The following is a 27,588-nucleotide window of genomic DNA, read 5'->3' as shown; positions in this document are numbered from 1 at the left end:
AGGGACAAAGATTAAAACAAGGAATTCCAATCTCAGTTGACCTACCACCTCTTGATCTTGTTCTCTTCTCTCAATACCCCTATCCCTCAAAATGTTGCTGGGGCAACAATCACTGGGGAAACATGTCTTGTCTTGTTTTATACTTGGATGGATAATGGCGCACAAAGCAGTTTTGAATGAAGAAAAAATAAACAACGGTCAACTGAAGAAAAAGCAAAGAAGGAAGGAATAAACAACATAGAAGAAAGGGGATAAATATCAAAGGAAAGAAGCACAGAAAGTTTAGAAAACTGACTAATGGAAATAGAACACATAGTTCCTCATATTTATTGTGAATGTCTTGGGAGGTATGGAACCTAACAGAGAGTGTGAGCAGACAGAGAGGCTGTCTCAGGTTGGTTTGAGTTGATTTGAAATTTCCTTTGGCAATCAAATCAATATCACCATTTACAAGGAAAATTTTAATTTTCCCCAGGCAATTACTCCATAGATAAAGGTTCCCCTTGACAATTTTTGTCCAGTCGTGTTCGACTCTAGGGGGCGGTGCTCATCCCCGTTTCCAAGCCATAGAGCCAGCGTTTTTGTCTGAAGACAGTCTTCCGTGGTCACATGGCCAGTGCGACTTAGACACAGAACGCTGTTACCTTCCCACCGAGGTGGTCCCTATTTATCTACTTGCATTTGCATGCTTTCGAACCGCTAGGTTGGCGGGAGCTGGGACAAGCAATGGGAGCTCATTCCGTTGCGTGGATTCGATCTTACGACTGCTTGGTCTTCTGACCCTGCAGCACAGGCTTCTGCGGTTTAGCCCACAGCGCCACCACGTCCCTATAATTACTCCATACTGCACCTCAAATTACTACAATTCTCACTAAGATGATGGGTTACTCATCCTCCTATGTCACTAACATTGCCTTTAAAAATCATGTAAAATAGTACTGAATTGATGTACCAGCATATGAAACTGCAGTGCTTATTTGACATAGGGCTAACATGGAAAAGTGTACAAATTGTTTGAAGGAGAGAAAAGAGGGAATGTTCCCACTCTTCAATATACTTCATCCTCACTTTGTATCAGAAGAGGAGGAATGTCCCCCTCCGGTGAACACTTCTTGTCCCTCTGAACAATTGTTATTACTTTTTTCCACTTCAGCTCTACATCAAATAAGCACTGGAGTTTCTCAAGTTAGTATATCAATTCAGCACTATGTCACTTGCCAAATTTTATTTTAAAAGACACCACCACTGCCTTTTTGGCAATCAGACAATCCAGGAACAGGGTGAGTGGGTGAGTGGAGACAATGCAAGCAGAATTGCTGGCAAAAACAAATAAAAATTAAAACCAAGCCCCTGGAAGCTAAATAACAACCTAAGAATTCTCATTAAAAAAAGCAAACCCAAACCTTCCCAGGCTTACTTCCAAACAGCTATATGTCATGTAGTCAATAGAAAGTTCATCAAATCTAACTGGACCAGCTGTTCCAATTCTGAAGTAAATTGCAGGGTAGGTAAAGGTAAAGGTTCCCCTTGACATTTAGTCCAGTCGTGTCCAAATCTAGGGCATGGTGCTCATCCCCGTTTCAAGCCATAGAGCCAGTGTTTTGTCCGAAGACAGTTTCTGTGGTCATGTGGCCAACGTGACTAGACATGGAACGCTGTTACCTTCCCAGCGAGGTGGTACCTATTTATCTACTCGTATTTGCATGCTTTCAAACTGCTAGGTTGGCAGGAGCTGGGACAAGTGACAGGAGCTCACTCCATCACATGAATTCGATCTTATGACTGCTGGTCTTCTGACCCTGCAGCACAGAGGTTTCTGTGATTTAACCTGCAGTGCCACCATGTCCATCAAATTGCAGGGTAGTGGCACCCAAATATGACCCAGAAATGCTTGGGTATAAAATATATCTACCTTTCCTAACTGATAAGTTTGTTGGCTGGAGCCTGTGGGAATCATAATCCAACACATCTGGATGGCAGCAAATTGGGGAAACCTGGATTGTGGGTGAGCAACAGCCTCATGACATGCTTGTTAGTACCTTGGCCAATGGTTGTTCAATGTTAGATATTAAAAAATGCTGAAGCTGATGGTGCATCATTTGATCTCACCATGGAAATATTTGCTGCCTTTATCTTATCTACCTATCTAGCTATCTAGTTATCTTATCTTTTACTTTACTTTACCTTACCTTACCTTACCTTACCTTACCTTACCTTACCTACCTACCTACCTACCTACCTACCTACCTACCTACCTACCTACCTACCTACCTACCTACCTACCTACCTACCTACCTACCTAATTAATTAATTAATTAATTTTTATATCACCCATCTGACTGAGGCCACTCTGGGTGGTTTTCAATGTGGAAGACATTTTTCTGTCTCCCATCTATTACCCACCTCTGTAACATTCATTTACCTAGGTGCAGTTTTGAGCTCAACGACTCCAAGACCGGATCAACCTGAGATTCGACTGATGAATGGTTCAAGTCGCTGCACTGGGAGAGTTGAAGTCCTCCATAATGGGGTGTGGGGTACAGTCTGTGATGACAGCTGGGGCATCGAGGAGGCCAGAGTTGTCTGCCGGCAGCTGGGCTGTGCCGCTGCCATATCTGCTCCGCGTAATGCACATTTTGGAAGAGGAAGTGATCGCATCTGGCTGGATGAATTACGGTGTACAGGGACTGAATCCGCTCTTAGTCAATGCCCAGCAAGACCTTGGGGAGACAATGACTGCCATCATGGTGAAGATGCCGGTGTTGTCTGCTCAGGTAAATTCATTGATTCATGTTTCTGAGCTATGTTGCCAGCTGGCACAACCTATTCCTGTGCAGCTTGCTATGAAAGACTAAGGAGAGGAAACTTTTCAGGGCACATAAAGAATAATCATTGCTATTTAACATTTGCATGATGTTGAATACAGAGATGAGAAACAAGTTGTGAGAAAACTGGCGATGATAGTTATATGTATTTATTTCATGTGCATTTCCCACTGGTAATTATATTAATAGAAAGGCTGATGAAAGAACAAGCTCACTGAAATGACCAATATCACTGCAGGACAATCATCTCGCCACTATTTCATAAATTATCTGTGTGAGTCAGGGTTTCAAAATCTGCCATGCCCTGATTACAAACATGTTTGAGGAATTCAGTGAATTACTGCTCAAGAGGGATTGCTAAGGATGTTGGTCTCACTAAACACATGAAGGTTCTGTTCATGTGCTGAAAAAATGAGATGTATTTTAAAAATCTAGCAATGCTGGTTCTGAAGGTCTTCCGCTTTAGCTAAACCTGGATTTTATATGTCTCTAATACTCTTCTTTTCCAAATAGAGGTCCGGCTTGTAGGTGGTACATCTCCCTGCAATGGCAGAGTTGAGATACTCCATAACCAAAGATGGGGAACGGTGTGTGATAATGGATGGGACTTAAATGACGCTCGTGTTGTGTGCCGGGAAATGGGCTGTGGAGATGCTTTAGCAGCTGCAAGTGCAGCAAAATTTGGACAAGGATCTGGCCCTGCCTGGATGGACCAAGTGAACTGCACAGGGGAAGAAGACAGCCTAAGGAAATGTCCACCAAAAAACTTGGTGGAACACAGCTGTGACCACAGCAAGGATGCGGGCGTGGAATGTTCAGGTAATCATCACAGAAATTTGTAGGAGAAAATGAAGGCTGAAATCCTATTGCTTAGCATACTAAATCACAATAGAATAAGGGATTTGATTAATCATCTCCTCCATCAGTTTCACTGATTCAATCCATCTACTCCAGTTTTGACTAGCTTATTATTTATGTAATAATAATTATTTTTTTTTGTTGCGGGAAGAAAGGAAGAGTTCCTTCCCCCTCACGTCTTCTTCAAAATGTTTACCGCTCCTATCTGCCAGTTGAGGAGATGGATGTTCTGCTCATTTCCCCCCCAAGTTCTCTTACCTTTCCTGGATTAAGGGGGAAAATGAGCCTTTATTAAAATAAACTTTTAAATATTCTTCAGAAAGTCCAAGGATTCCTTCTGGTAAACTGGCTTGGAGTAACAGTGAAGCAACATGACCCACAAGCAATTAGAAAACTCATTGACCAATGAATAAGGTGGGGTGTGTGTTTAGAATGTAATCTATCTGCTGTTTGGAACGGAGGTATGGTAGTCTAGAAATTCCTCTCAAATAACAGGTAGATCAGCCTTAACATGAAAGAAAGAGAGAGGATCATTTATTCCTCATGCTCCAATGACTGAAAATATTATGTATTTTAGAAGAAACACAGTACCTAGTACATATGGTAACTTGGGGGAGAAAAGACAAGTAGAGGTATATTTATCTTTTGGAATATACATATACTGAAAAAAATATTAAAAATATTTCAGAATGGATATATCACATCAGAGATTGTGGACAGAGTTGTATATAGTTCATTTTCCTCCTACAAATTCACTGAGCCAGTCTTTTCCTAAGTATGATTGCCCAAGTGTAACAGTAGCAGCTGCATTGTGTATGAGAGCAATCGCATTGTAAACCAACTCCAGGAATGTTTATTCTTTGCCAATTTTTAAATTCTTTTTAGAGCCACCCGAGATCAGACTAACAAGCGGCCCCAATCACTGTTCTGGGAGAGTGGAGATATTTCACGAGAAACTCTGGGGGACTATTTGTGATGATGACTGGGACCTTGATGATGCCAGAGTCGTGTGTCGTTATCTCGGCTGTGGAACAGCTCTGTCAGCCCCACGGGGTTCCCGCTTTGGGCAAGGAAGTGGTCCAATCTGGCTGGATGGCATTAACTGTACAGGCTCGGAGAGCGCTGTCAGCAAATGTGCAGCAAAATCATGGGGAGATCATGACTGCACCCACACAGAGGATGCTGGCGTTATATGCGCAGGTGGGATATCCTTATGCAAACTCAGGACTGAAAGAAGAAGCATGGAAAGCTGTGTTTCTTTAACCATTTTGCTGAAATGATAACAATAGTATAGTTTGGATAAGGATCCATTTTTGCCCCAACTAAAGGATTTGAAACATAACGTAACCATAACTTTTAGTTACTTTTATAGATTACGGGATGTTGCTTCACAAAACAGTAAGGAGAAATGGCCTGTGATTACAGTACTGGCTCTTGTTATGACTTGTCGCTGCTGTCTCTTGCTGTGTTGCAGATTTTGAGGAGACAATAAGGTGCATAGAAGGAGAGTGTACAGGAGAATTTGCGCCTCGAAAGGTGGTGATCGACAGTGCAATCCTTCAGTTTTCTTTAAAACAAAAGGCTTTGCCAAAAGAAGGGAGAGAGTTGTGGTGGCAAACTTATCCCCCCCCTTTGTGGAAGCCTTATCTTTTAAGTAAAAGGGGGTTAAAAAGTTACATACCCTCCCACATGCCACTTTTTCCCTATTTATGTAGTATTCATTTATTGCAATTATTCATATAACACTTTTAAAGGAAGCAAACGGCCTTGAAACATGTTGTGTGGGTAGGTCAGCAATTTCTGCTTAGACTGCACGACACTGAGAAAATATACAGGAAATGCTACAGGACTGGGAAAATCTAATTCACTTTTTAAAAATGGACCAAATGGTATAAACACATAGGCAAATCAGCCTGGTGTCGCCCACCTCCCCTAATCCGTAGCTTTACCCTCTGCCACTGGGGCATACACATTTTTCTACCATGGATTCTCCAACTTTGTTGCAGGCAGTGTGATTGCTTGAAGCCATGCAAGTGCTTGAGCAATTGATATTGTCTCCTGCTTTCTGATGCTTGTCACGGACTCTGATGTACCCTGGCAACCCTCTACCTCCTCTCACCAATCAGATCTGAAGTACCAACAATTCCATTACCCTGAATTTTGAACCAGTCAGGTTTCTAGGGATTTTTGTCAGTTCCCAAACAAATTTCTACTATGAATGTGCAAAATCCCCTGGATGGACATCATGCCCAGATAAAAAACACAGAGTGAGACAAAATCTTGTGCATTTCTGGTTCCCTTTGAAGACTTATTCTTGAAAATAGAGAAACAGAATGAGCAAGGCCACGTGAATTGCACAAGCAAGCAGAATGGCTTCTGGTTAGGACAAGAGCAGTCAGTTTCTGTAATAAAGAGCATAATATCTTTTTCCTTCCTGAGTTTATCTTTCCCTTCCCCCATTTCAGCCTGTGTAGCCTTGGGCAAGCTGCACAGTTCCAGAGTGCCCACAGAAGAAGGAAATGGCCAACCGCTTCTGCTTATTCTCTGCCTGGAAAACCCTAAAAAGGATAGCCATACGTCAGAATTGACTAGATGGCACATTATTGTTATTAATAGTAACGTATAAACACCAGATTTAACACAAGGGATCTATAGGTTTGTCCCACTGCCCCATTAATTCCTCAGGGCACCATCCTCCACCCCTTTGTCACTTTGGAAACAAACAAATATCCCTGATTTGGTTTGTTTTCATAAGTTGGTCCAAAGACAGTGCAAGTCTCTGACATCTAGTGTTTGAATTCCCTCTGTACACCTATACATGCTTCGGCTAAAACTCACCTAATCATGACCAGTTCAGGAAATTAAAAGACAGTACAGGTTGAATAGCCTCCTCCCTAGTACAGTGTTTGTAACTCAGACACAATTCTTAGTTTAAAGTTATCTTCTCTCCCGTCCTTTGCCTTTTTAACCTTATTACTGCCTCTTTCCCCTTCCACCATTAAGATATCATGCTCCATGTAACACAGTTGGCCACCAATCAATATTAGGTTGGTTGTTTGCGTGTGTGTTTTACCATATACTACTATATTTCACCATTTCTGTCTCCCCAGAGCTCCGCCTAGCTGATGGACCAAGTCGCTGTGCGGGGAGAGTAGAGGTCTATCACAACCAGCAGTGGGGCACCATCTGTGATGATGGCTGGGATCTGAACGACGCCCAAGTTGTGTGCAGAGAACTGGACTGTGGAACGGCCTTAAAAGCACTTCCTGGGTCACGTTATGGCTCAGGATCTGATACCGTGTGGTTAGACCAAGTGAACTGTACAGGGAAAGAAGCTTTACTGAATGAATGCCCAAAAAAGCCCTGGGGAGATGCTAGATGCAATCAGCAACAGAAAGCAAGCGTAGAGTGTTCAGGTAATGATATGGAGCAAATAGCAAACCCTATGCAGGGCCATAAGATCTAGATTAATGTTTTCATGACACCCAGTATTCTTCTTGAAAGTTGGATGGTTCAGCTTTTCCGGAGTAAGTAGATCATCTCTTGTAAATAATGCCAGCAATATGGGGCAGACGAGGATAATCTTTAGCATGCTATTAATTCCCTGCAACAAAACAGCAAAAGCTCAGCTTCCTTCCTCATATGGCTTCCTCTTACCAACCAGCAGCAAAAACTGGCTATTCCAAAAGGGCCAAAACTCTTTCCTTCAACTTTACTGGGTGGTTTGAGGACAGTATTTAGCAGCCATTTGCCATTGTTAACCATCAAGACTTAGCGCAAGAGTTTTATGGTCTCAATGTCATGTGAAGGAGGATTTTCTTCTATTGGTAAAACGTAAGCCAAGTGTAGTGTAGACGTGTAGCTCTATTTTGTTGCTTGGAACATTTTTTCAGATGGGATTTTTCTAAGTTAGATCAGTCTTACCAGAAGTAGACCAAGAGATGGTTTTAACAGGTTCATTAAGGGTATCTACGAGTCACCAGGCATAATCTGTGCTAGGAAAGCAATCAATTTTATGAGACATAATGCCCAGCAGTGATGCTGGAGATTGCTCATATTCTCTGAAATTAGTCTGGACTCTGCACTGCATCTGCACTGCTTTACCAATCAACAAGCATTCCCTTAAGGGGGCTCAACAGGAACGTCCTTCCCCCATTAGAACTAAAAAGGCAAGGCGAGGTGAGGAATTTGAACATAACTGTGTCCTTTATGTTTTCAGACCCCAATGAGGTCAGATTAGTGAACGGTTCAAGTCGCTGTGCTGGGAGAGTCGAGGTGCTCCACAACCAGCAGTGGGGAACGGTGTGTGATGATGGCTGGGATCTGAGCAATGCCCAAGTTGTGTGCAGAGAACTCGGCTGCGGAATTGCCTTGGCTGCCCCACGAGGAGCTAACTTTGGAAGAGGAAGCGATCCCATCTGGCTGGATGATGTCAAATGTAAGGGGACAGAAGCTGCTCTCAGGGACTGCCGCCTGAAACCCTGGGGAGAACATAACTGCAACCACGGAGAAGACGCTGGGGCTGTGTGCTCAGGTAACAGATGAGACACTGCTGGTCATAAAGCAGCCAATGAAGGTTTTGTCAACAACCAGTTTTGAGCAGTGCTTGCTAATGATTATGATCTGAGACTGGAAGTGTTTCTCTTCCAAGCTACTGTCCTCTCCTCTTCCTCTCATACTCTTGCCTTTCATTTTTCATTTAACTTGGGGGAAGAGGGGAAGGAAATGGCAACATCATCTCCTTACAGACCTATTTCCATATATAGGGTATTAATATGGTGGACTAGCTAGAGTACAATATCCCACAAACTAACTCACTTTGTGCATGTGGTTCCTTACTTTCTGAAGTTATGCATTAACTTCACAGGTAGCATTATTTTCCTGGTTCCAAACAAGAAATCATAGCACAAACTAGTGATGGCACTTTGGGGACAATTACATTAAATTTCACCATCAGACAAGGATAGCTTCAATGCAGTGATATGAGAAGAGGGTTCACTTATTTCACCTGCATAGTTTTTCAGATGAAAAGCCCCTCAGAAGCTGCCATTCATCCTATCAAGGTTACTTCACATAAATCATACAGAGCTGACATTTGTTGTTAAAAATTGCATGTTAGGATTGCCTAACTTCTTCTCCCTGCATAGTAGGCCAAATCCAGTTCAGAAGTCTGCAGTTTTAGAGAAAAAGAAAATAGAGACACGTGGGTCAGAATCCTGTCAGCCATGCCTGCTGGAATTTACTCCATCAGTGCAAATTTCAGAGTTGAATCAGCATAAATGGGAAGCCAGGGTAGGTATTTACTATCACACATCAACTGTGTGACTTCACATATGATGGCAAATGGTCACACCAACTTACTTGGGGCAGTTCTGGTCTGAAATTTGCACTGATTTTGCTTTCCCTTCCTCTCATCTAGATGGAATATAATATTCAGTTCCTTTAAAAATCTCTGGTTTATGAATGTGGGATATAGTGCTTCTGTACCCACAATGGTTCGATGAACTAGAAAATGGCCTGATTTTGCTGCACAATATTGTGTCTGCATTTCTAGCAGGAAAAAGGATGCCAAGCTTTACATAGCAAAGGGCAGCCTGATTCAAAGCAACACCAATGACAGCAGTCAAGATGATATACAGGATACCCTCTTCTACCAATTACAAAAGAAGACCACACAGGAGAAAGTCCCAGAACCTGACTCCTTTTTTCATCAGTTAACCACTTCTTACCCAAACACAAATCAATTCTAAGGGCCATTTTTCAACAAGTGTGAATGGTAGCCAGCAGCAATAATGCTCATGTCTAATTAGCACTGTGAGATTCTCAGGGCATTGGCTGAAACCTCAAGGAAATTCAACAGTCCCCTCAATCTCCAGGAGGGGAGAAAAATCTCAGAGCGAGCTAGGCTGCTGGAGGAGAGTGTCTCATTTTATTGCTGAAAGTTTTTTAATGCCCATGGTTCAATCTCCTCCTCCCCACCCTTAGTTGATGCTAAGATGCGCTCTTTCCATGTGAAGGAATCAGAAGGGAACCTCTTCCCCCCATCCAATCTGTGCATGGAAATAAATTTGACTGATGCAGTCTTGTCCACCTTGAGAAATGTTCCAGCCTTTTCAACCACTCTGTGTTCATAATATTGCCAGTGATCAATTGCCTTGATGTCCTTGGTGAGATTTTTTTCCCTGACCTTTTGCTTCCTAACAGAACTCCGGCTGGTAAATGGCTCAAGTCGTTGCTCAGGACGAGTGGAGATATTTCATGACCAGCAGTGGGGAACGGTGTGCGATGACCGCTGGGGCTCCAAACATGCTGAGGTTGTCTGCAGGGAGATGGGCTGTGGTGTGGCTCTAAAAGCCCATGCAAAGGCTTTCTATGGGCAGGGAACAGGGCCCATCTGGCTGGACGATGTCAATTGTCAAGGAACAGAATCTGCCCTCCGAGACTGCACAGGAAGCACCTGGGGAATCAACAATTGCAATCATGGAGAAGATGCTGGTGTTGAATGTGCAGGTACTGTATGCTTTGCACCTAATATGTTGGCGCCATATTTGATGGACTTCCTTCTCCCCAATGGAGTTTTCTGCTCATTGCACCCAGCCTGGGAGTCCTTGCCTTGCACCTCTTGCTCATCAAGACGAGAATGGCTGGAATGCAGGAGTGGGTCTAGTTGGTGGTGGCAGTCGCAATGGGAATCCCTGGCAAAAGAAAAAGAATTAACTCCTCTTTTTGAGTTCCAAGTGACTTTAAAGACTTTGGGAGGAGCAAAGCTGGGTTTTCTTTGGCTTCGGCCAGAGCTTAAGTTTGTCTTCCTTTCCCTTGATGAATTCAGTCATTTTTTGCAACCCTAACAACTCCTGGCTTGTTATTCTTAATTGCTTTTGATCACATCATTCCTGCATTTTCCCACTTTCCCACTTAAACCACTTTAGCAGCCATTCTTAGATCTGAGAAGTAGGTTATAAATGCCATCTACAAATTCTTTCAAGAAGCAGATGTTGCATCTAGATATGTCTCAAAACGGAATTCTCCCACCCAGAGAGCGATCTACCATATTTCATTTGTTACTAAAATAAGTCTGTGCTATTTCTCCCTTACGTAAGTCCCAAAGTAGCTTGCAAAAGCTATAAAATGCTAAAGCGGTCAAATAAAAATTGTAAAATTGAGGAGACAACCAATTGAGTAAAGGACAGCCCTATGGAGGGGAAGGGCTCATCAACAGTTGTTTTTTCTTCAGAAGATATTAACCTACATTATTTGAAACCATAGTAGAGTAGTCAAATCAAATGCATTGTAAAGCCACTCTCCCCCTCCTCCCAAATGGTAGCCCCCTTTATCAGTAGGGCATGATCAATCCTCTTCCTCAAGTGTTTGTAGAAATGCTCCCCTGAGGATAATGGATGTGGAGACTCTTAGACAGGGTAGGTACAGATGTATCCAACTCTGCAATCTCTGCTTCAGGGCCAGAGAGTACATTTGAAGAGGATTAATTATTTCATGTTGTGACATCTTTGGTGCAACAAACTTCTTCCTACATAACTCTCTGCTATGGGAAAGGCCATTCCTGTAGGCAAGTACAGGGGGCCTGTCTAAGAGTATCACATGTATACAGTGGTGCCTCGCTAGACAGTTACCCCGCATGACAGTTTTTTTGCTAGACATTGACTTTTTGCAATCGCTATAGCGATTCACAAAACAGTGATTCCCTATGGGGGAATTTCGCTGGACAATGTTTGGTCCCTGCTTTGCAAACTGATTTTCGCTAGACAACGATTTTGACAGCTCCCTCCGCGCTTGCAAAACAGATGTTTTCGGGACCTAAGGTTCGCAAGACAGCTATTTAAACAGCTGATCGGTGGTTCGCAAAGCGGCTTTCCTATGGCTGATCTTCGCTAGACAACGACGATTCTTCCCCATTGGAACGCATTAAACAGGTTTCAATGCATTCCAATAGGGAAATGCTTTTCGCTAGACAATGATTTCGCTAAACAGCGATTTCAGTGGAACGGATTATCATAGTCTAACAAGGCACCACTGTAGTTTCATTCAGATAAGAACATGGGCACTATAACTTTTCTTGGAGGTTACAAAGCAAAATGAAAAAGCAACATGTGCTCCTTATATATCACCTCATCATGCTTAAAGCACTTTCTGGGTGCTTTGCGATTTAATTATACACTTTGGCCCACCCACCTGCAGCAAGCTGGGTACTCAATTTACCGACCTCAGAAGGATGGAAAGCTGAGTCAACCTTGAGCCGCTACCTGAGCCCATTGAGATGGAAGTCAGGTTGTGAGCAGAGTCTTGACTAAAGAGTCTTTTCAAAAAGCAACTAAAAACATTGATGTTTCGGCAGGCCTTCCCCCCCCCCCCCAGTTAATTCCTGATTCCTCTTTCCTTTTCTCTCCTCGTGTTTTATCCAATTGTTGAAAGTTTTCCTCTTTGTAAAATGGTTTTTATTATTGCTGTCCCCTTTGCTGTGAGCCGCCTAGAGTGGTCAACCGACTAGATAAGCGGGATATAAATAAAATAAATAATAATAAATAAATAATATATAGGGCTGGGGTTTAGCTACTGAGCCAAAGTGTATTACACTAAAGGTTAGGATTATTCCAACCCAGAAAAAGCTGAGCACTTTCACTAACAGTAACACAAAAGCTCACATATTTGCTATAACAAAAGTGAATGATGCTTTATGCTTTTCTTCTTACATTTCTTACCTCAAGTCTAGATCAAGGCTACAGCTTGCTAGTACATGTGGAGGCGAACAAAAAAATCTCCATTCTGACATTAGTAAAGAATCTGGGGTCTCCTACATTCTGCCTCCACTGAGTGTGAATCACTGAGTGGAGATGACTCCGGCCTACCACCTCAAATGGTATGGTGTCTCCTGAAGAAATGCCTGCCAATGTCTCCCCAATATGTCATCAGAACCCCAAAAGGGGACACATTATGTAAAACAATGGCAGATGTTTAAAGAAGACTTCTAAGTATTAATGAAGAATACGTAATATAATGGAAGTAGTACTAGAATGACAGAAATTTGCTACTGTAAATGAGAAAAATAAATGACATTAGTGTATACGTATAGGGAGAGTTCCTTTGAAAATTTATTTGTTTAATTTAAAATGTTCTCACCCTGCCTTTCTCCTCAAAAGGACCCAAGGCAGCTTACATTATTAAAAATACAATATATAAAGCTAAAAATACGAAGTATACAAATATTTAAAAAGAATTAAACAAATATGTTCAAAATGGTAAATAAAATTGATACTAAAATAAGCATTTAAAAACAACAGAGCACAACAATCCATTTAAAAAGAGAAACCCTCCCAGACCTTTGTTAAAGGAAAGCCTGCCTGAAGGGAAAAGTCTTTGCCTGCTTGACTTGGGCTTAAATTCGATGAATTCAGTCCTTGGTCTCCTGAGTGACCAGAGTCTTGATTTTATGATGAAATTAGACATCTGTAGGAGGAGGGAGGCATTTGTAGGAGATATGTTAAGAAGATTCCCGGGTAGGTGGGGCTCTTCAGCCATGGAAGGCAGCCCATCTAGGAGAAGGAAAACTCTGATTCCAAACCTTCACTGCCTTGAGGCTATATTCACTGATGGAAAAGGCTTCAGGAGTTCACCTCGAGGCAAAATCCGGAGCCGGAGTCCCAGAGGCAGTTTGTGTCGTTCTGGCAACTCCTGCGACATTGCTGGAACCAGTTGTATTGGCTCTTGCCTTTCCACTGGACTATTTCAGTGACGTGGACAGGGGGGATTTGCTGCTTGGGCAATACCCTATCCTCCATATTATTTTACCCAGGCTTTGTGCACTGGAGAGGACACTCCAGCTTCGCATACAGCGCCGATGTCCTCCATACAGAGCATGTTACCATAGTTTCTCGAGACTGAAGGATACCTATGTAATGTACAGTGGTGCCCCGCATAGCGAGCACCCTGTTTGATGACAAATCCGCATTACGATGTTCTCAATGGCCAAAAATCACATTGTGATGATCGGTAAGCGTTTCGCTTACCGATCTTCGGTTTGAGATATTTTTAAAACAGCTGATCGGCAGTTCCAAAATGGCCGCAAAAAATGGCCGCCCACAGCATTTTCGCGTGGTTTCCCTCGCATACCAGGTAGCGAAAATGGCAGTCGTATGGAGGATTTCCGCATAGCGGTGAGTTTTTCTCCCACAGGAACACATTAAATGAATCCGGATAGCGACGATTTTTTCAGAACGGATTATCGTCGCTATGCAGGGCACCACTGTATATTAAGAAGACTGCATGGCTGTCCCTATGCCCACTGTTTGCCCCTTTGCCAGGTTCTCAAAGAATTTATTTATTTATACAAATTATTGAAAACAAACAACAACCCAAGTTTAGGTCAAGTCAATCCACTCGTGTGACTTAATTTTGACTTGACCGGAAGTCCTGCGACTGAAGACCCCATCTTTGAAAGAGACTGAAGTCAGGCCATTCTTAGGCAATGCTCTTCAAGGAGAATTTCCCCCCAATTCTAAATCAAAAAGGCAAAGTAGAGAAATAAGATTAAATATCGGCATCGAAACTTCAACAATCCAAGCATAGAAAAGAGTTTCTACCTAGGACCCCAAAGCAAACAGGGATGATACCCAGCACACTCAAGGACAGAGGGGATTCCAGAAATAAAATGCTAGAGCAGAAAAATCCCTAAAATTAAAAGTACTGTATGTAAAAAATACCTAAAATTAAGGATGGCAGCATTTGCATGGGATAATTAGGATACATAAGAAGGTCTAAGCAAGCTCCACCGGTTGGCTCTCTAAACTAAATAGCCCCTGAATTCCTGTGTATATATATATTTTATAAAAGGGATTGGGAAACATTTGCCAGAGTAATATATAGCACTGAAGATCCTGAATCAGCAGATGAGATGAGGCAACCAATACTAACAAGTAAAAAGAAATGCTTATCATTTGGGGGGGGGGATCCTCTTTAAACATCTGTGGCTTTGTGGCATTTCTGTGGTTTTCCATTCCAGACCCCGTGGAGCTAAGGCTCGTCAATGGCTCTCATCGATGTTCAGGGAGGGTAGAAGTGTTACATCTCCAGCAATATGGAACCGTGTGCGACGACAGCTGGGACCTCAATGAAGCCATGGTTGTGTGCAGGTACCTTGACTGCGGAACAGCCATCTCTGCCCCACGTGGGGCTCGGTTTGGACGTGGGTCGGATCCTATTTGGATGGACGATGTGGAATGTACAGGATCGGAAACCTCCCTCACCGTCTGCAAGGCCAAGGAATGGGGAAACAACGACTGCAACCATGGAGAAGACGCTGGTGTCGTATGTTCAGGTAATCTGCTTGGATGCAGGAGCCTCCACTTGAAGGAAGCAGTACGAAGGGAAGGGGGCCAACTCCTGTGTCCCACAATCCTCTGAGGTGCTACAGAATTTCAGAGCTGTGATTGATCTGAAACATTCTTTTAAAATCAGAGAGCTCTATCTTGCATTCAACTTCCAAATTTCTTTTCACTTCAAGTCTTGTGGAACAATCATGGCCAAACCAAGAGATGAGAGAGCTGGACATTTGCCTAGGGCAGCTGAGTTGAGAGGGAGCGCTGAGCTTCAGTCAGCTATGTTTTTTTCAATGCCCTGCCTGCAGTGAGCTAGCCAAAGGCTACCATTGGAACTGCGGCATGACAAAGACTGTTAAAAGTGAAATCCATGGTAGTTCTGTTGTGTGCCAGAATGCACTAGCAGCATGTTGCTTTTGGAACTTTGGCAAAAGTTCCAAAAGAGTGGCTGGGAAATCAAGTTTCCGAGGAGCATCATTCATGATGGATAATTGTTCTTGGGCAGTCACCTACACCAGTGGTCTCCAACCTTGGGCCTCCAGATTTCTTGGACTACAACTCCCAGAAGCCTTCACCACCATCTCTGCTGGCCAGGATTTCTGGTAGCTGAAGTCCAAGAACATCTGGAGGCCCAAGGTTGGGGACCACTGACCTACACCACATGACAGTTCATCAGAGTTCAAGAATTAGGAAAACAGGGCAATAAAACATAATAGAAGTTCACCCTGGGAGTGTGTAATAGATATTGGGCAGAATCCTCTTAGCATTTTTGGAGGATAATAGCTCCACAAGTGGAGCACTGCGTGGACACTTCAGAAATGTTGAAGTTGCATTTATTCAAGCCGGAGAGCACCTCACTGAAAACAGGGCTTCCATGTGCCCAAGAGGGCTTAAGGTGATTGCTTAAAAGAGGGATATGCACAAGGTTTGGTAAAGCACAGGTTGAATTATTATTTTTTTCTCCCTTTGGCCAAAAATAAGCTGGCTGTAAAACGTATCTTGGAAAGCTGGATGTGGCTTAGCTTATTAGCTACATTTGCAGCGAAACTTTATAGGAGTAAGGTAAAATCATTCTTTATGTCTGTGCAATGATGGAGGCAATATCAGTCAGAGCAGCTATATCAGTCCAGGCTGACGTATTCTGTTCATTGGGACTGTCAAAGCCTCCTGAGTTTGTTCTCTGCAATACAGTCTTAACCTCTGCTCTTCCTGCACCTTTCTTCTGATTTTCAGAGGATCTCAGGCTGGTCAATGGCTCAGATCGCTGCAGTGGGAGAATTGAGATTCGGACATCTCACAGTACTGCATGGGGAACAGTGTGTGACCGTACCTGGGACCTGAATGATGCGGAGGTTGTGTGCAAGCAACTGGGCTGTGGGGCAGCTTTGTTAGCCCCAGGTGGAGCTCATTTCGGGCGTGGATCAGGTCCCATCTGGATGGATGATGTCAACTGCAAAGGCACAGAAGACGCCATCCAAGAATGCGCAGCAAATACTCAGGGAAGCAATAACTGTAACCATGGACAAGACGCAGGAGTTGTTTGTGGAGGTAAGCTTTGTGTACCAAATGGAAAAAGGGGATGACATGCTGAAAGATTAAATGAAAAGCTGCAGAGCTCCTCTGCAGACATGTTGCAGAAGTGGGAGAAGAACTAGCACAAGATCTTTGACAGGATGGCCAAAAGGTTGTGCCTGACTGAATGAAAAGTTTGCTGTTGGAGGTGTAAAAACGAGATTACATACCTTGTGATCAACAGGGCCGTCAGCAACTTATTTTGTGTGATGGGCCTACTTCTTCTTTGCCTGCATGCTCCAAGTTTGGCAAACACAACAATTAAGCTCTCAGCCATGGGGGGGGGGGGTGAGTGCTTCTCTAAAGTGAATGGGAAATTCTCTAATAATAATTATGTGCCATTGAGTCAATTCTGACCCTTTTCAGGGTTTCCCAGGTAGAGAGTAATCAGAAATGTTTTACCCTTCCCTTCTTCCGGGGGCATCTGGGTCTGTGCAGCTTGCTCCAAGCTGCACAGGAAGGTTCTTCTCCCAGAAGGCACAATGGGGGAATTGAACTCCCAACCTTTGGCTCTGAAGCCAGATACCCAACTCCCTGAGCTATCCAGCCAGCTCAGAAATTATCTGGCCGTATCATTATAGCCACACTGAATATTTCTTCTATTGTGTTCTCTAGCATCAATGACCCTCAACGTGGCTAACATTAGATTGACAGACGGCCCTTACTCCTGTGCTGGAAGGATTGAGGTCTTTCACCAGCAGCAGTGGGGAACTGTGTGTGATGATGGATGGGGCATTCCAGACGCCAGCGTTGTTTGCAGACAGCTGGGCTGTGGCATTGCCCTAGAAGCCCCCCACTCGGCACATTTTGGACGAGGTCTCGGCCCCATTGTGCTGGATGATGTCAACTGCACAGGGTCAGAAAGAGCCCTCAAAGACTGCAGCGGACGTAATGTGGGCGAGCATGACTGCGACCATGGAGAGGACGCAAGTGTGATATGCTCAGGTAACTTCATCCAGTGGAAACCATTCAAATGATTTAATACAAAGCAGGGGTGTTGCCAAATCGCCAGGTCCAATTCCCAAGTCCAAATCTTTGGTCCCGAGTCCTACGCCCTAAGTCTGAGTCCCTATTAAAAACAAGGGTTTTTTCCCCAGAAAAAAAAAAGGAAGAGGTGGGTGGTCTGCAAGTCAAGTCATTGGGGAAGTTGTCTTCTTAATTTAAAAATGGAATTGGAATGAATGCTAATAGGCTTTTAGGAAGGACTTCCCAGTGTTGCATCTTAAGAGCTATTTATTTATTTATTTTTTATAAAATAAATAAATTTTGGGTCAATTTTGGGTCAATTTGAATGTAACCAGAAATTCTTTTTGCCGACTGTGGCGATCTACCCTTTGTTGCCCCTGTTTATTTGGACCTCACAAAGGTACACGCCCTTCACGCTGCCACCAGGTATTCTCCTAATACCAACCTATGTCACAGGTGCTGCCAACACTAAGGGTTATAGAACTTAGGAAGCAGAGTTTTAATTAAATGTTCTTTCATTGTCAAACAAATCAAAAGGTAAATCACATATGAACTGTTTCAGGTGTTAATATGTATTGGATCATGTTTGCTGTCAATCAATGTCTCTCTTGCTTTCAATCAATATCTCTCAATTCACTAACCCTCTCCTTCGATCTCCTAAACCCTAACTCTCATTACGCATCTCCAACTGTCCCTAACTCTCTCTCTAACTGTCTAACTAACTCCCTAACTGTCCCTCTGGCTCCGCCCCTCCTGCCCCTTCCTTAGCTCCTCCCCCTTGAGCTGCTGTGATGGACAGGCAGGAATGACATCACCTTTTTGCATTCCGCTACACCCACTATATGTCACAAGCTTTGGAGTCACATCCTGAGGCCTCTTCTCCCTTCTTGCAGCTGCAAAGAAAGTTTGGGAATCTTTTTCTTGTGATTCTAAAGCAACCAGACATTAACCAAAAAATAACCGGAGTTTCCCATTACATCCAGAGGTGGATCTACTATGAAACAAATGAAGGTCAAGCTTCAGGTCCCCTAATCCTTTAAAAATATCTGGTGAAATAATAGGGAACAACCCCATTAAAAAAAGCAACAGTGGCTGTCCAGACCTCCTTGCTGGTTGTGAAGGGGCCTCCATAACAGTTCAATCTTCAGGGGCCCAGAAATGTTGGTCCTCCACTGGTTATATCTCAATTCAAGGAAATATTAATTTAAACTTTGGCTAGTCTGGTAAAAGCCAGGATCAGTCATTAGTTTCAGATAAGGAAACCACCTGTATCCATGTTTAGAGCAAAAGGAAAACTTTAGGTATTTCTCAGTGGAAGCAAAATATTCTGATCTTCCGTGGGGAGGGATAACCCATGAGCCCATAGATGGTGGAGGTCCTACCTCTACCACTGTCAGCCAACAGCATCATAGGGCACCATGGCCATGAATGACGGGCACTGTGGTCCAACAGTATCAGAAGTGTAGCAGGTCAGAGAAAGAGACTTGAAGTATTCTGTCAATCAAGAGTTGGGTTGGTCAGAATTGTAATCCAGAAACCTCTGGAATGCCACACATTCTCCATGTCAATGTGCTCGTTTTCTCTCCTTTCTTAACCAGCAGCTCTTGGAATACAGCAAGATCTAATACAATTTATTAGCATATTTCCTCCTTGGGTTCTAAAGGAGCTCTGAACGGATGAGGATGGTAAAGGATGCCTGTATGCATTTTAAAATTAATTTAATGTGTCAGCTCTTGATCAGAAAAACAGTTCCCATTATGTGTGATCTAAAAGAAAAATACATGTTACTACAAAAAAATAATAGTAGAAGAAGGAGTATAGCATAAAAATATGACTTTGGAGATCAAATTCAGTTATAATACTTGGTTTTTTTTTTAATCTCTGTGTGAAAATGACATTATTGTGAACACCCAGACAGCTAATATGTCAACCAGTATGGAATTTCAGAAGGGAATATCATACAATCTTTTCTTTCTTTCTTTTTGCAGGCCAGATGGAAGTGCAGTTGGCCGGTGGCCCCAACTCCTGCACTGGGCGGGTGGAGTTCAAGCTTAATGGGTCCTGGGTCACTATAGGTCCATCTGGCTGGGGTCTTCCAGAGGCCATGGTCGTATGTCGGCAACTGGGCTGCGGCTCAGCCTTGTCTGCTCCAACTGGCAACCAATACGGCATTGGGAATGGCCCAGTAGTTCTGGAGGAGGTGAAATGTACTGGATCGGAGTCATCTCTCACTGAATGCAAGGCCACGCCCACGGGCCCCCATAAATGCATCTGTGGCACCTATGCAGGAGCAGTATGTGAGGGGAAATCAGGTAATTACATCATCTAGCGCAATGGAGAAAGGCAAATCTTTGCTCGGGTTTTACAAAACCAGAAGCTCTCACTCTTGGTTTTCTCCTCTCTGGACTCCATAGGTTCTTCAGTCATCATTGCAGTGATTTTGACTCTGATAGCTCTTCTCCTGATTATCGTTGCGGTCCTGTTCTATCTACATAAAAAGAAAGTGTCAATATTTACGGTTAATCCCTTCAATCGTAGAAGAGGTAAGGAGGTGGCAGCCAATTTTCCAGTCACAATCACCTGAATGTATAACCCAGAGATTGTTTGCATCAGCCAAATGTTCCTAGATTAGCTTGCACAGTCCTACCCCATAATTTATTTATTTATTTATTTGATTTTATTTGTACCCCGCCCATCTGGTCTATACGACCACTTTTGCTGCACCAGTAATCTGGCTGAGAGCATGACTAAATGGAAGTTTGTCTTGCTGTTTATACTCTCACTCTTAAATAGATGCACTTTCCATTGACCACACAGTGCAAACCTAATCACAGTGGACACACTCTTTGTCCATGAGTATTTGATTTTCCCCCCCTAGAACTTGGTTTTGGTTTGGTTGGCTTTTGGGATGACCTTGTTTCCCTTTCTGTGTGCGTGATCACCTATATCAGTCATTTGGGGCAGGGGCTGAGCATGTCCTGATCACATTCAGCATGATGTCCTCAGTGGCGTCATTGTGACAGACAGATCAGCAGCATTATTTCTTTTAGGCCATGGGACTGACACCACCTTTACGGGACTTGCTTCACCACATGGGTGACACATGTGAAAATTCTGTCAGGTCCCTATCTGACCTGACATTATGCATTAGGCTGATTAAGCCCTCTGCTACCATTCCTTCTGTAAGCATCTTTGAGTTAGAATTGCCAGCAGAAATGGGTGCAAACAGGGCCACTGAGAAACAAGAGGCCTATATCAGCATGCTTAAGGAGGCAAAGGTTTGCTTTCTACCCTCTTAAGAATATTAACACAAAAGCAAACAAGCCCAAACCAGCACTATGAGATTTTCCTCTTATTAATCGTATGATAATAATATCAACCGAGGGGGGAGGGGGAAATCATCAACTGACCCATCCTTAAGATGCAGTGTTTTGAGGTGGAAGGAAGCAGGGGTGTTCCTCAAGAAAGTGAATAAAGAAAGTGGGGACAGGGAGCCTATTCAAGTGCTTGTTTACATGTAAGGCTAAACTGGTAAACCCTGCTCCCAAACGTTGCCCACAGCAGCATCCCAACCCACAAACTTAGCGTTAGGGTCTGGTACAGGGTTGGATAATTCCGTTCGGTAAAACACCGTTACACAGCTCTTGTGATGGGAAGTCAGCTAGCCATAAATACAGTTATAGATACTTGTACGGAATGATATAAGGTGTCTTTCTCCTTATATAATTTCACCGACAATGAACAACCACCACCAGGCAATGCACAACCACATCCTATTCCCAGCCAGTGGATGCATAGGGCTAAAATATAATGAACTTGTGGAGCTTTGGGGTCAGGGGACTGTGGCTCATTATCTCTTTTCCTTGCAGAAGGAATGATGGAAAATATCGCTGTTGGGTCCGAAATGGTAAATGGCATTCGCGAGATGTATACCCGGGGAAGAAATCAACTGGCATCTGAAGCGGACCCTAATGCGGACACCGTCTGCCTTGTGAAAGCCAGCTCGGACCATCCTGTGGACAACATTAATTGAAAGACAAGGATTGGGCGATGGCTCGGATGCTGATGAGACTTAACAGGGGGAGGCCATGTCCACGCCACCAGCTCTTTTCCCTGTGAATGTTCGGACACTAGGTGTGCTTTTGTTGAAATCCCTGAGGATAAGCAAACATCCAAGCTTCCTTGAGTATCCAAAAGAAGTGGAACTATTGGGCAAGGGCAGAAGACATTCAAATGGAAGACCTCGGGAATATCTATGATGCTGAAGTTTCAAGAGACAAGACTTTGGAAAGTTGGTTTCAAAATCTTGCCTTTTTCTTATTGGTCATGCAACAGCTCTTGATCGAACTTCTCTGCTGTAACCATGATAGAATATACTTGTTATCCACTAAACTCTAAGATCCAAAAATCATGCCTCCTGCTGCTATTCTGATTAATTTGCAAGGTTTCTCTTTCAGGGCAAACTACCTGGGGATGAGGGAGAGAACACCTTCACTCAAGTGCCTTTCAATGTGAGAAGACTGTACAATTTCTCCATCATAAGTACAAAGCCCTTCAGACAACACAGAGTATGTCTAACTCTAATTTCATGCTGCTTTTTTCCACTGCTGTATTCTCACCCTTCATAAATTTGCCACTTATCTAATCTGGAAATTGTTTAATTGCAAGTGCAGATTAAACATTGTTGATGGGCAAAAGAGACATCTGTCTTGCAGTCAATACTCAACATGTTTCCTCAGAAGAAAATCCCACTGAGTTCAGTTCCACCTTACTTCCTAACAGATTTATTTGGGATTGCAGAATAACAGAGTTGCCTTCTGGAAGCCAGGCCTGTTGCAATAATAATCACTATTATAGCTACATCACAATAAGAAGCATCAAATTTGTACACCCATATTGTAGTTAACTCTGCATAGGTTGAGTACAGACGTGCATCATTTCCAGAGTAAGCTTGCACTCTGTACTCACCACATGTTTGGCTAAAACTCAGGGGGGGAGGGGGGGAGAAAGACACATGCATAATGTTCCATGTGAAGAGTACATATATGCATATCTTTTAATCCCATCAGTCTGAAGAACACAAAAGCTAGGATTAATACATCTGTCAGTTTACAACTACAGTGGTGCCTCGCAAGACAAATGCCTCACAGGACCAAAAAACTCGCAAGACAAATGTTTTTGGCAATGGGATTGATGACTCACAAGACAAATGTTCCGTGCTTTGCAAGACGAATGTTTTCTGTTTTTTGTTCCTGCCTCATGTTTGCTGATTTTTAAATGTTTTTCTATGATGTTTAAAAAGTTAAAGTTTTTTGATTGAAATTTTTGAAATCATCTGCACAATATGTATGGCTTTAAAGAGCACTTAATAAACCCTTTGTAAACCAAATTTGACTTTGTTCTGACTTTTTTTTGCCCATAGGAACGCATTAATTAGATTTCAATGCATTCCTGTGGGAAAACGCGTTTCGCAAGATGAATTTTTCGCAAGACAACATTAACCGCGGAACGAATTAAATTCGTCTTGCGAGGTACCACTGTACAACAATTTCTTGGGAGTCAGAGGTGTAAATTATGCAACTTTATCAATACAATTACATTTGTTTTCAGATATACCCAGTGTGGTGTTTCTCCGTTGGTAGTTCACCATTGTGCTTGAGTGATGTTGTGTAATTAAGGAAGGCACAAGACAAGGTTTTCTCATATTCATTCCCAAGATGAAGAGAAACTGCAATCATATGCTCATTAACATAGGTTCAAACCAGTCTTTTCTGATTAAGTTAACGATATCCTGTAGCAAACTGTGTTGTCAAAGGCAATGGCTTTGGTTTGTTAATGATGGGTCCTATAAAAATATATGAGTGTTTTGAATGCCTTTTCCCTGTCCTTTCTTGATCATCAGAATTTGGGGGGGGGGGGGACTGGATGAATGAATGATGCCCTGTCCTCAACAGCACTTTTCAAATCTTGCAAACTCAAGTAAGTGGCTTCCTTTAGAGAATCAATCCATCTGATATTTGGTCTTCCTCTTTTCCTGATGCTTTCAACATTTCCCAGCATTATTGTCTTTTGCAGAGAATTCTGCCTTCTCATGATGTGCCCAAAGTAGAGTAGCCTCAGTTTTGCCTTCAGAAATAGCTTGTTTGTTTGTTTCACCACCCCATTAGCGCAGCAGACTATTCTGAGTGGGTTACAGCAGAATAAAATATAACTCCACAACAACAGGGTTAAAAATAAAACCAAGAGGCTATAAAACATAACTGTTGTTGTTTAGTCGTTAAGTCATGACTGACTCTTCGTGATAAAACATAATACAAGAGACTTAATATCAGTCATCAGAGGAGGCGGAAAACAAGGCATAAAAGTAGATCAGGCAGGGATGTCATAGAAGGCTTCTCTAAACAACATTCAGACGATAGCAGGAAAACCTCTTCTTGAATTTTAGCCACTCCGTTTGTGAAAGTGGCACCTCTTAAATAAAAGCAATCCTTGGACAGTCGGGCTGCAAGCGCAGCCAGAAGAGAGGTCATCTCCAAAAGGAGGGTTTCTCAGCGACCTCAAGCTGAGAAATCAAAATTAGACCTTGAGAATTCAAAGAGGCTGGACTGCTATGGACTCATTTTCCCACAAGAGGGAACTCTTACTTTAAACACAGAGCAAAGCCGCACTGATTTCTCCCCATGACAAAGACCACAATACAAAATTCCAGCAGGCCCATGAAAACAGAGGCTCTCTCTTCCTTGAAACTGAGACCAAAAAGGACAGAAGCAGAGAGTGGGAAAGTCCAACAAAGAGTGTGAATACATTCACAAATAAGGTGGGAAAGGCTCTGGGACTAGGGTGCTCACATTTGCCTTCTTGTCTCTGAACTCCACGGGAGACAAGTCAATGCGAATCAGCCTGGAGTTTTTGCCCTCCAATCCAAATTTCTTTTCCCCAATGATGGGGCTAATACTTTTTTTTTTATTTGCACCTGAGGGAAGCACTTCTGAGAGAAGTACCTCTTGCTAACCCTCCTACATACATAAACAGAACCACCTCTATTTCCCTCAAGAGACATCAACACGGATCCAGTTCCTGGGAAGTTCCATTGCTTTCCCCACTGTAGCAGGTGGACATTTCAGGAACGCCTGCCTGCGAGGTGGACAACAAGCATGTCAGAAACAGCCCGATAGCCGATAACAACAGGAAAAGGACGCTAGGAATCCAAATCCTGGGGCCAACCAAAGATCATCTCAAAGAAGATTGTATGGCTGATGAGGTCGCCCCGTCCTGCCACCTGGGTGGCCTTGGGTAAGCTGCATGGTCAACTGCAAGGCATCACCAATGGAGGGCCTTGCCTGGGGCCACTTTTAGAATGGAGTACCAGGAAAACACTGGGAGGATGATGATCCCTTGGAACAGACTTGATGGAACATCACAAGAAGATACTTGAGAGAACCTGACATGGGGATGGTCTTCCGGGAGGAGGAAACAGAACAGAGGGACAAGGCATGTCCTATTTTCCAATCTCTAGAGAGACCGCAGAAAATAAAGAACGTAGGGGAATCAGATCCATTATCAGTTGCCACTAGGATAATGGAGAGGGTGGTCATCCCTTATCAGTTGGCCCTCTGAAGGCAGTGAAGGTGGTCATTTCGGCTTTGAGTGCCATGGCTGCCCTATTACACCTCTTGTAAGCACTGGGACGTTCTGTGTCAAAACTGGCGGTTGGTGGTCCTGTTGTCAGGATGGGCAAAAATGGGGGTTCCAGGGACCCGTGTTGATGTCCCCAGAAGCCTTTACAGGACACAAGAACTGCTAAGAATGGCCCCAAAGTGAAAGGGACAACATCAGAAATGGGCAAAAGTCCTCCTCCCATTTGGACGAAAGGGGGGGTGAAGTACTTTGGAGCATGATATGGGGGCCAGGAATTCAATCCTTCTAACAGAGGCCTGACTGTTCCTGAAGGCTTCTCAATAGCAAGGCACAGTGGAGGGAGTTTCTAAGGATTTCTTTCTTCCTTGCAAAGGAGGTTTCAGAATCAGCCTTGGGAGTGGACTTAGCCCATTCCTCTTTTCTATGGTAAAATAACACAGGATTTAAACAGAAATTCTAAGAGTACTTTGGTTATTTTGAAACAAAAGGCACCCGAGGAGGGTTTGAGTACCCCCACCCGCAAGACAGCTTTTCATTTCAGAGGGAAAACTGAAAAGTTGGGGCAATGGCCCAGCAAACCCCTCCCAGATCAGGACCCTCACGTTTTTCCTTCAGCCACTGCCTCGCTTTTTCTTCTCAGATCAGCCTGTGGAAGTCCCTTCCAGAGACTCTTTGGGGTGGGCGGGCAACAGGGGGACCCAAAACTGGACCCTGACCCATCAGAATCATATGATGGCTCAGCAAAGGTCCGGAGGTTCAGTCCTTGCAAGGGGAAGCCACCTGAAGAGATGGAGGAAACACATTTTGTGTGTGTGTGGCTCCAGAGAGTAAGACAGACTCAAATGGCAGGAAGACAGACCCTGAGTAAACCTTCAGAAGAACTTTCTGGGAGTAAAGGCTCTGAGGCAGCAGACCAGGGAAGGTGGTGGATTTTCGTTCACTGGAAATTTTAAGTGGGGATTGAGTGCTTCTCAGTCAGGGATACTGTAGGTGTGGAGACCTCCATGGTTGTTTTGAAACCATGGTTGTTTTGAAATATAATGATTGCATTATATGGGCCTAGCATTCCCACCATCAGCTCTGAAGTCTACACTTCTAAGATGGGTTGTTTGTGAGAACTGAGCCCAACTAAATTATGCCAATGGAATTCCAGTCTCTTTTGGTTTAACTTTTAGCACATCTCACATTCATTAATACCCCCCCCCCATTTCTGGTCTTAGGGTGAGCTAAACCCATTCACCGCGGGGACCAGCTCCATCTCTCTCATTCTGGAGATGCTGCTACACGACAATGAGGGGAATGTCCTTCAAACGGAGGGCATCTATTGGAAGTTTGGGCAAGCCAGCATTGTCAGGGAGGTCAGGCTGGCCTTTGAAACATGTAGGGACACAAGCACCACTTGTGGGAGATCCCACCTGGAAATAAGGAGGAATTTTCTGATGGTGAGAACCATTAAGCAGTGGAACAGCTGGCCTCCCAATGTCATGGGTGCCTCGCTGGAGGTTTTCAAGAAAAGATTGGACAGCTATCTGTCTGGGATGGTATGAGGTGTCCTGCCTTGAGCAGGGTGTTGGACTAGAAGACCTCCAAGGTCCCTTCCCACCCTATGACAATTCTTTCTATGATGATTCCTCCACTGCTCACAGTCTATGTGTGGGGAAATTTTCCCCAGGGCATTCTTTCCCTTTCCTTCAGCCTGGAAAACTCAGAGGGTTGTGTCTATCTCTGTATGAATGGAGTGTTGCCACCTGCTTCTGACACCCATCACAAAAGCCCGACACTTCTCCAAGAAATTTCTGACAAGAAGCCAGGGATGGCATGACACATACACACCTGTGAACAAAGCAGCATGGGGTTCTAGAAACAGGAGACCCGGGCTGAAGGCAGAAGCGACAAAGGAGCAGAGAATCAACATCTCAATGGAAATATTTCTGAGGGACAGCGGAGCATCTGCAGCCAACGAGGTGAGAAAGAAGCAGGACATCCCACCGAATGGTAGCCTCTTCCGCCTCCCCACTGACTCTACGTCAGAAGGCAGGAGGCTCCTAAGACACTTGCAGATATCTAGATACTGCATTGCCAAGCCCTAGAGTCTCTAAACCATCCCTTTCCTCCTGCTCCTTCCCAGATCCACACCATATCTGCCTGGAGAAGTACCCCATCAACTACATCACTGGGACTGCAAAGCAGTGGCTTCAGAAGTAGCTGGAGCCACTGATGACCACAGCCCGCTACAAGAACTTTCTCCAGGCAATGGGGCAAAGGGGAGCACCATCCAGGCAAAGGGGAGCACCATCTCCCAGCTGCTCCATGTTCCAAGGCAGTCCACTTCCAAATCTAAGAGTCTGGAAACAAACAGCATGAGTGGGTTTATGGCCTTCTTTGCAGCATCTGGTTGG

The 27,588-nt window shown here is 43.7% G+C and overlaps 1 protein-coding gene across 1 annotated transcript in view; it reads left to right on the top strand.

Moving 5' to 3' along the window:
• The window catches only part of LOC110086457 (scavenger receptor cysteine-rich domain-containing protein DMBT1), a 38,008-nt gene extending 15,756 nt beyond the window's left edge, over positions 1-22,252 (top strand). Inside the window, exons 2-13 of the mRNA XM_020807384.3 lie at positions 2,427-2,774; positions 3,339-3,644; positions 4,569-4,883; positions 6,794-7,099; positions 7,903-8,217; positions 9,888-10,193; positions 14,698-15,012; positions 16,247-16,561; positions 17,201-17,530; positions 19,540-19,863; positions 19,966-20,094; positions 21,421-22,252. Of these exons, the coding sequence (XP_020663043.3) occupies positions 2,427-2,774; positions 3,339-3,644; positions 4,569-4,883; positions 6,794-7,099; positions 7,903-8,217; positions 9,888-10,193; positions 14,698-15,012; positions 16,247-16,561; positions 17,201-17,530; positions 19,540-19,863; positions 19,966-20,094; positions 21,421-21,584 (3,473 nt within the window). The 3' untranslated portion in view covers positions 21,585-22,252. The remainder of the gene's footprint in view (positions 1-2,426; positions 2,775-3,338; positions 3,645-4,568; positions 4,884-6,793; positions 7,100-7,902; positions 8,218-9,887; positions 10,194-14,697; positions 15,013-16,246; positions 16,562-17,200; positions 17,531-19,539; positions 19,864-19,965; positions 20,095-21,420) is intronic.
• Positions 22,253-27,588: the final 5,336 nt, after the last annotated feature.

Source organism: Pogona vitticeps, chromosome 6, assembly GCF_051106095.1.
Source record: "Pogona vitticeps strain Pit_001003342236 chromosome 6, PviZW2.1, whole genome shotgun sequence".
Taxonomy (NCBI): Eukaryota; Metazoa; Chordata; class Lepidosauria; order Squamata; family Agamidae; genus Pogona; species Pogona vitticeps.
The sequence above is the reverse complement of the archived record's forward strand: the minus strand, read 5'-3'. Positions and strand labels throughout refer to the sequence as shown.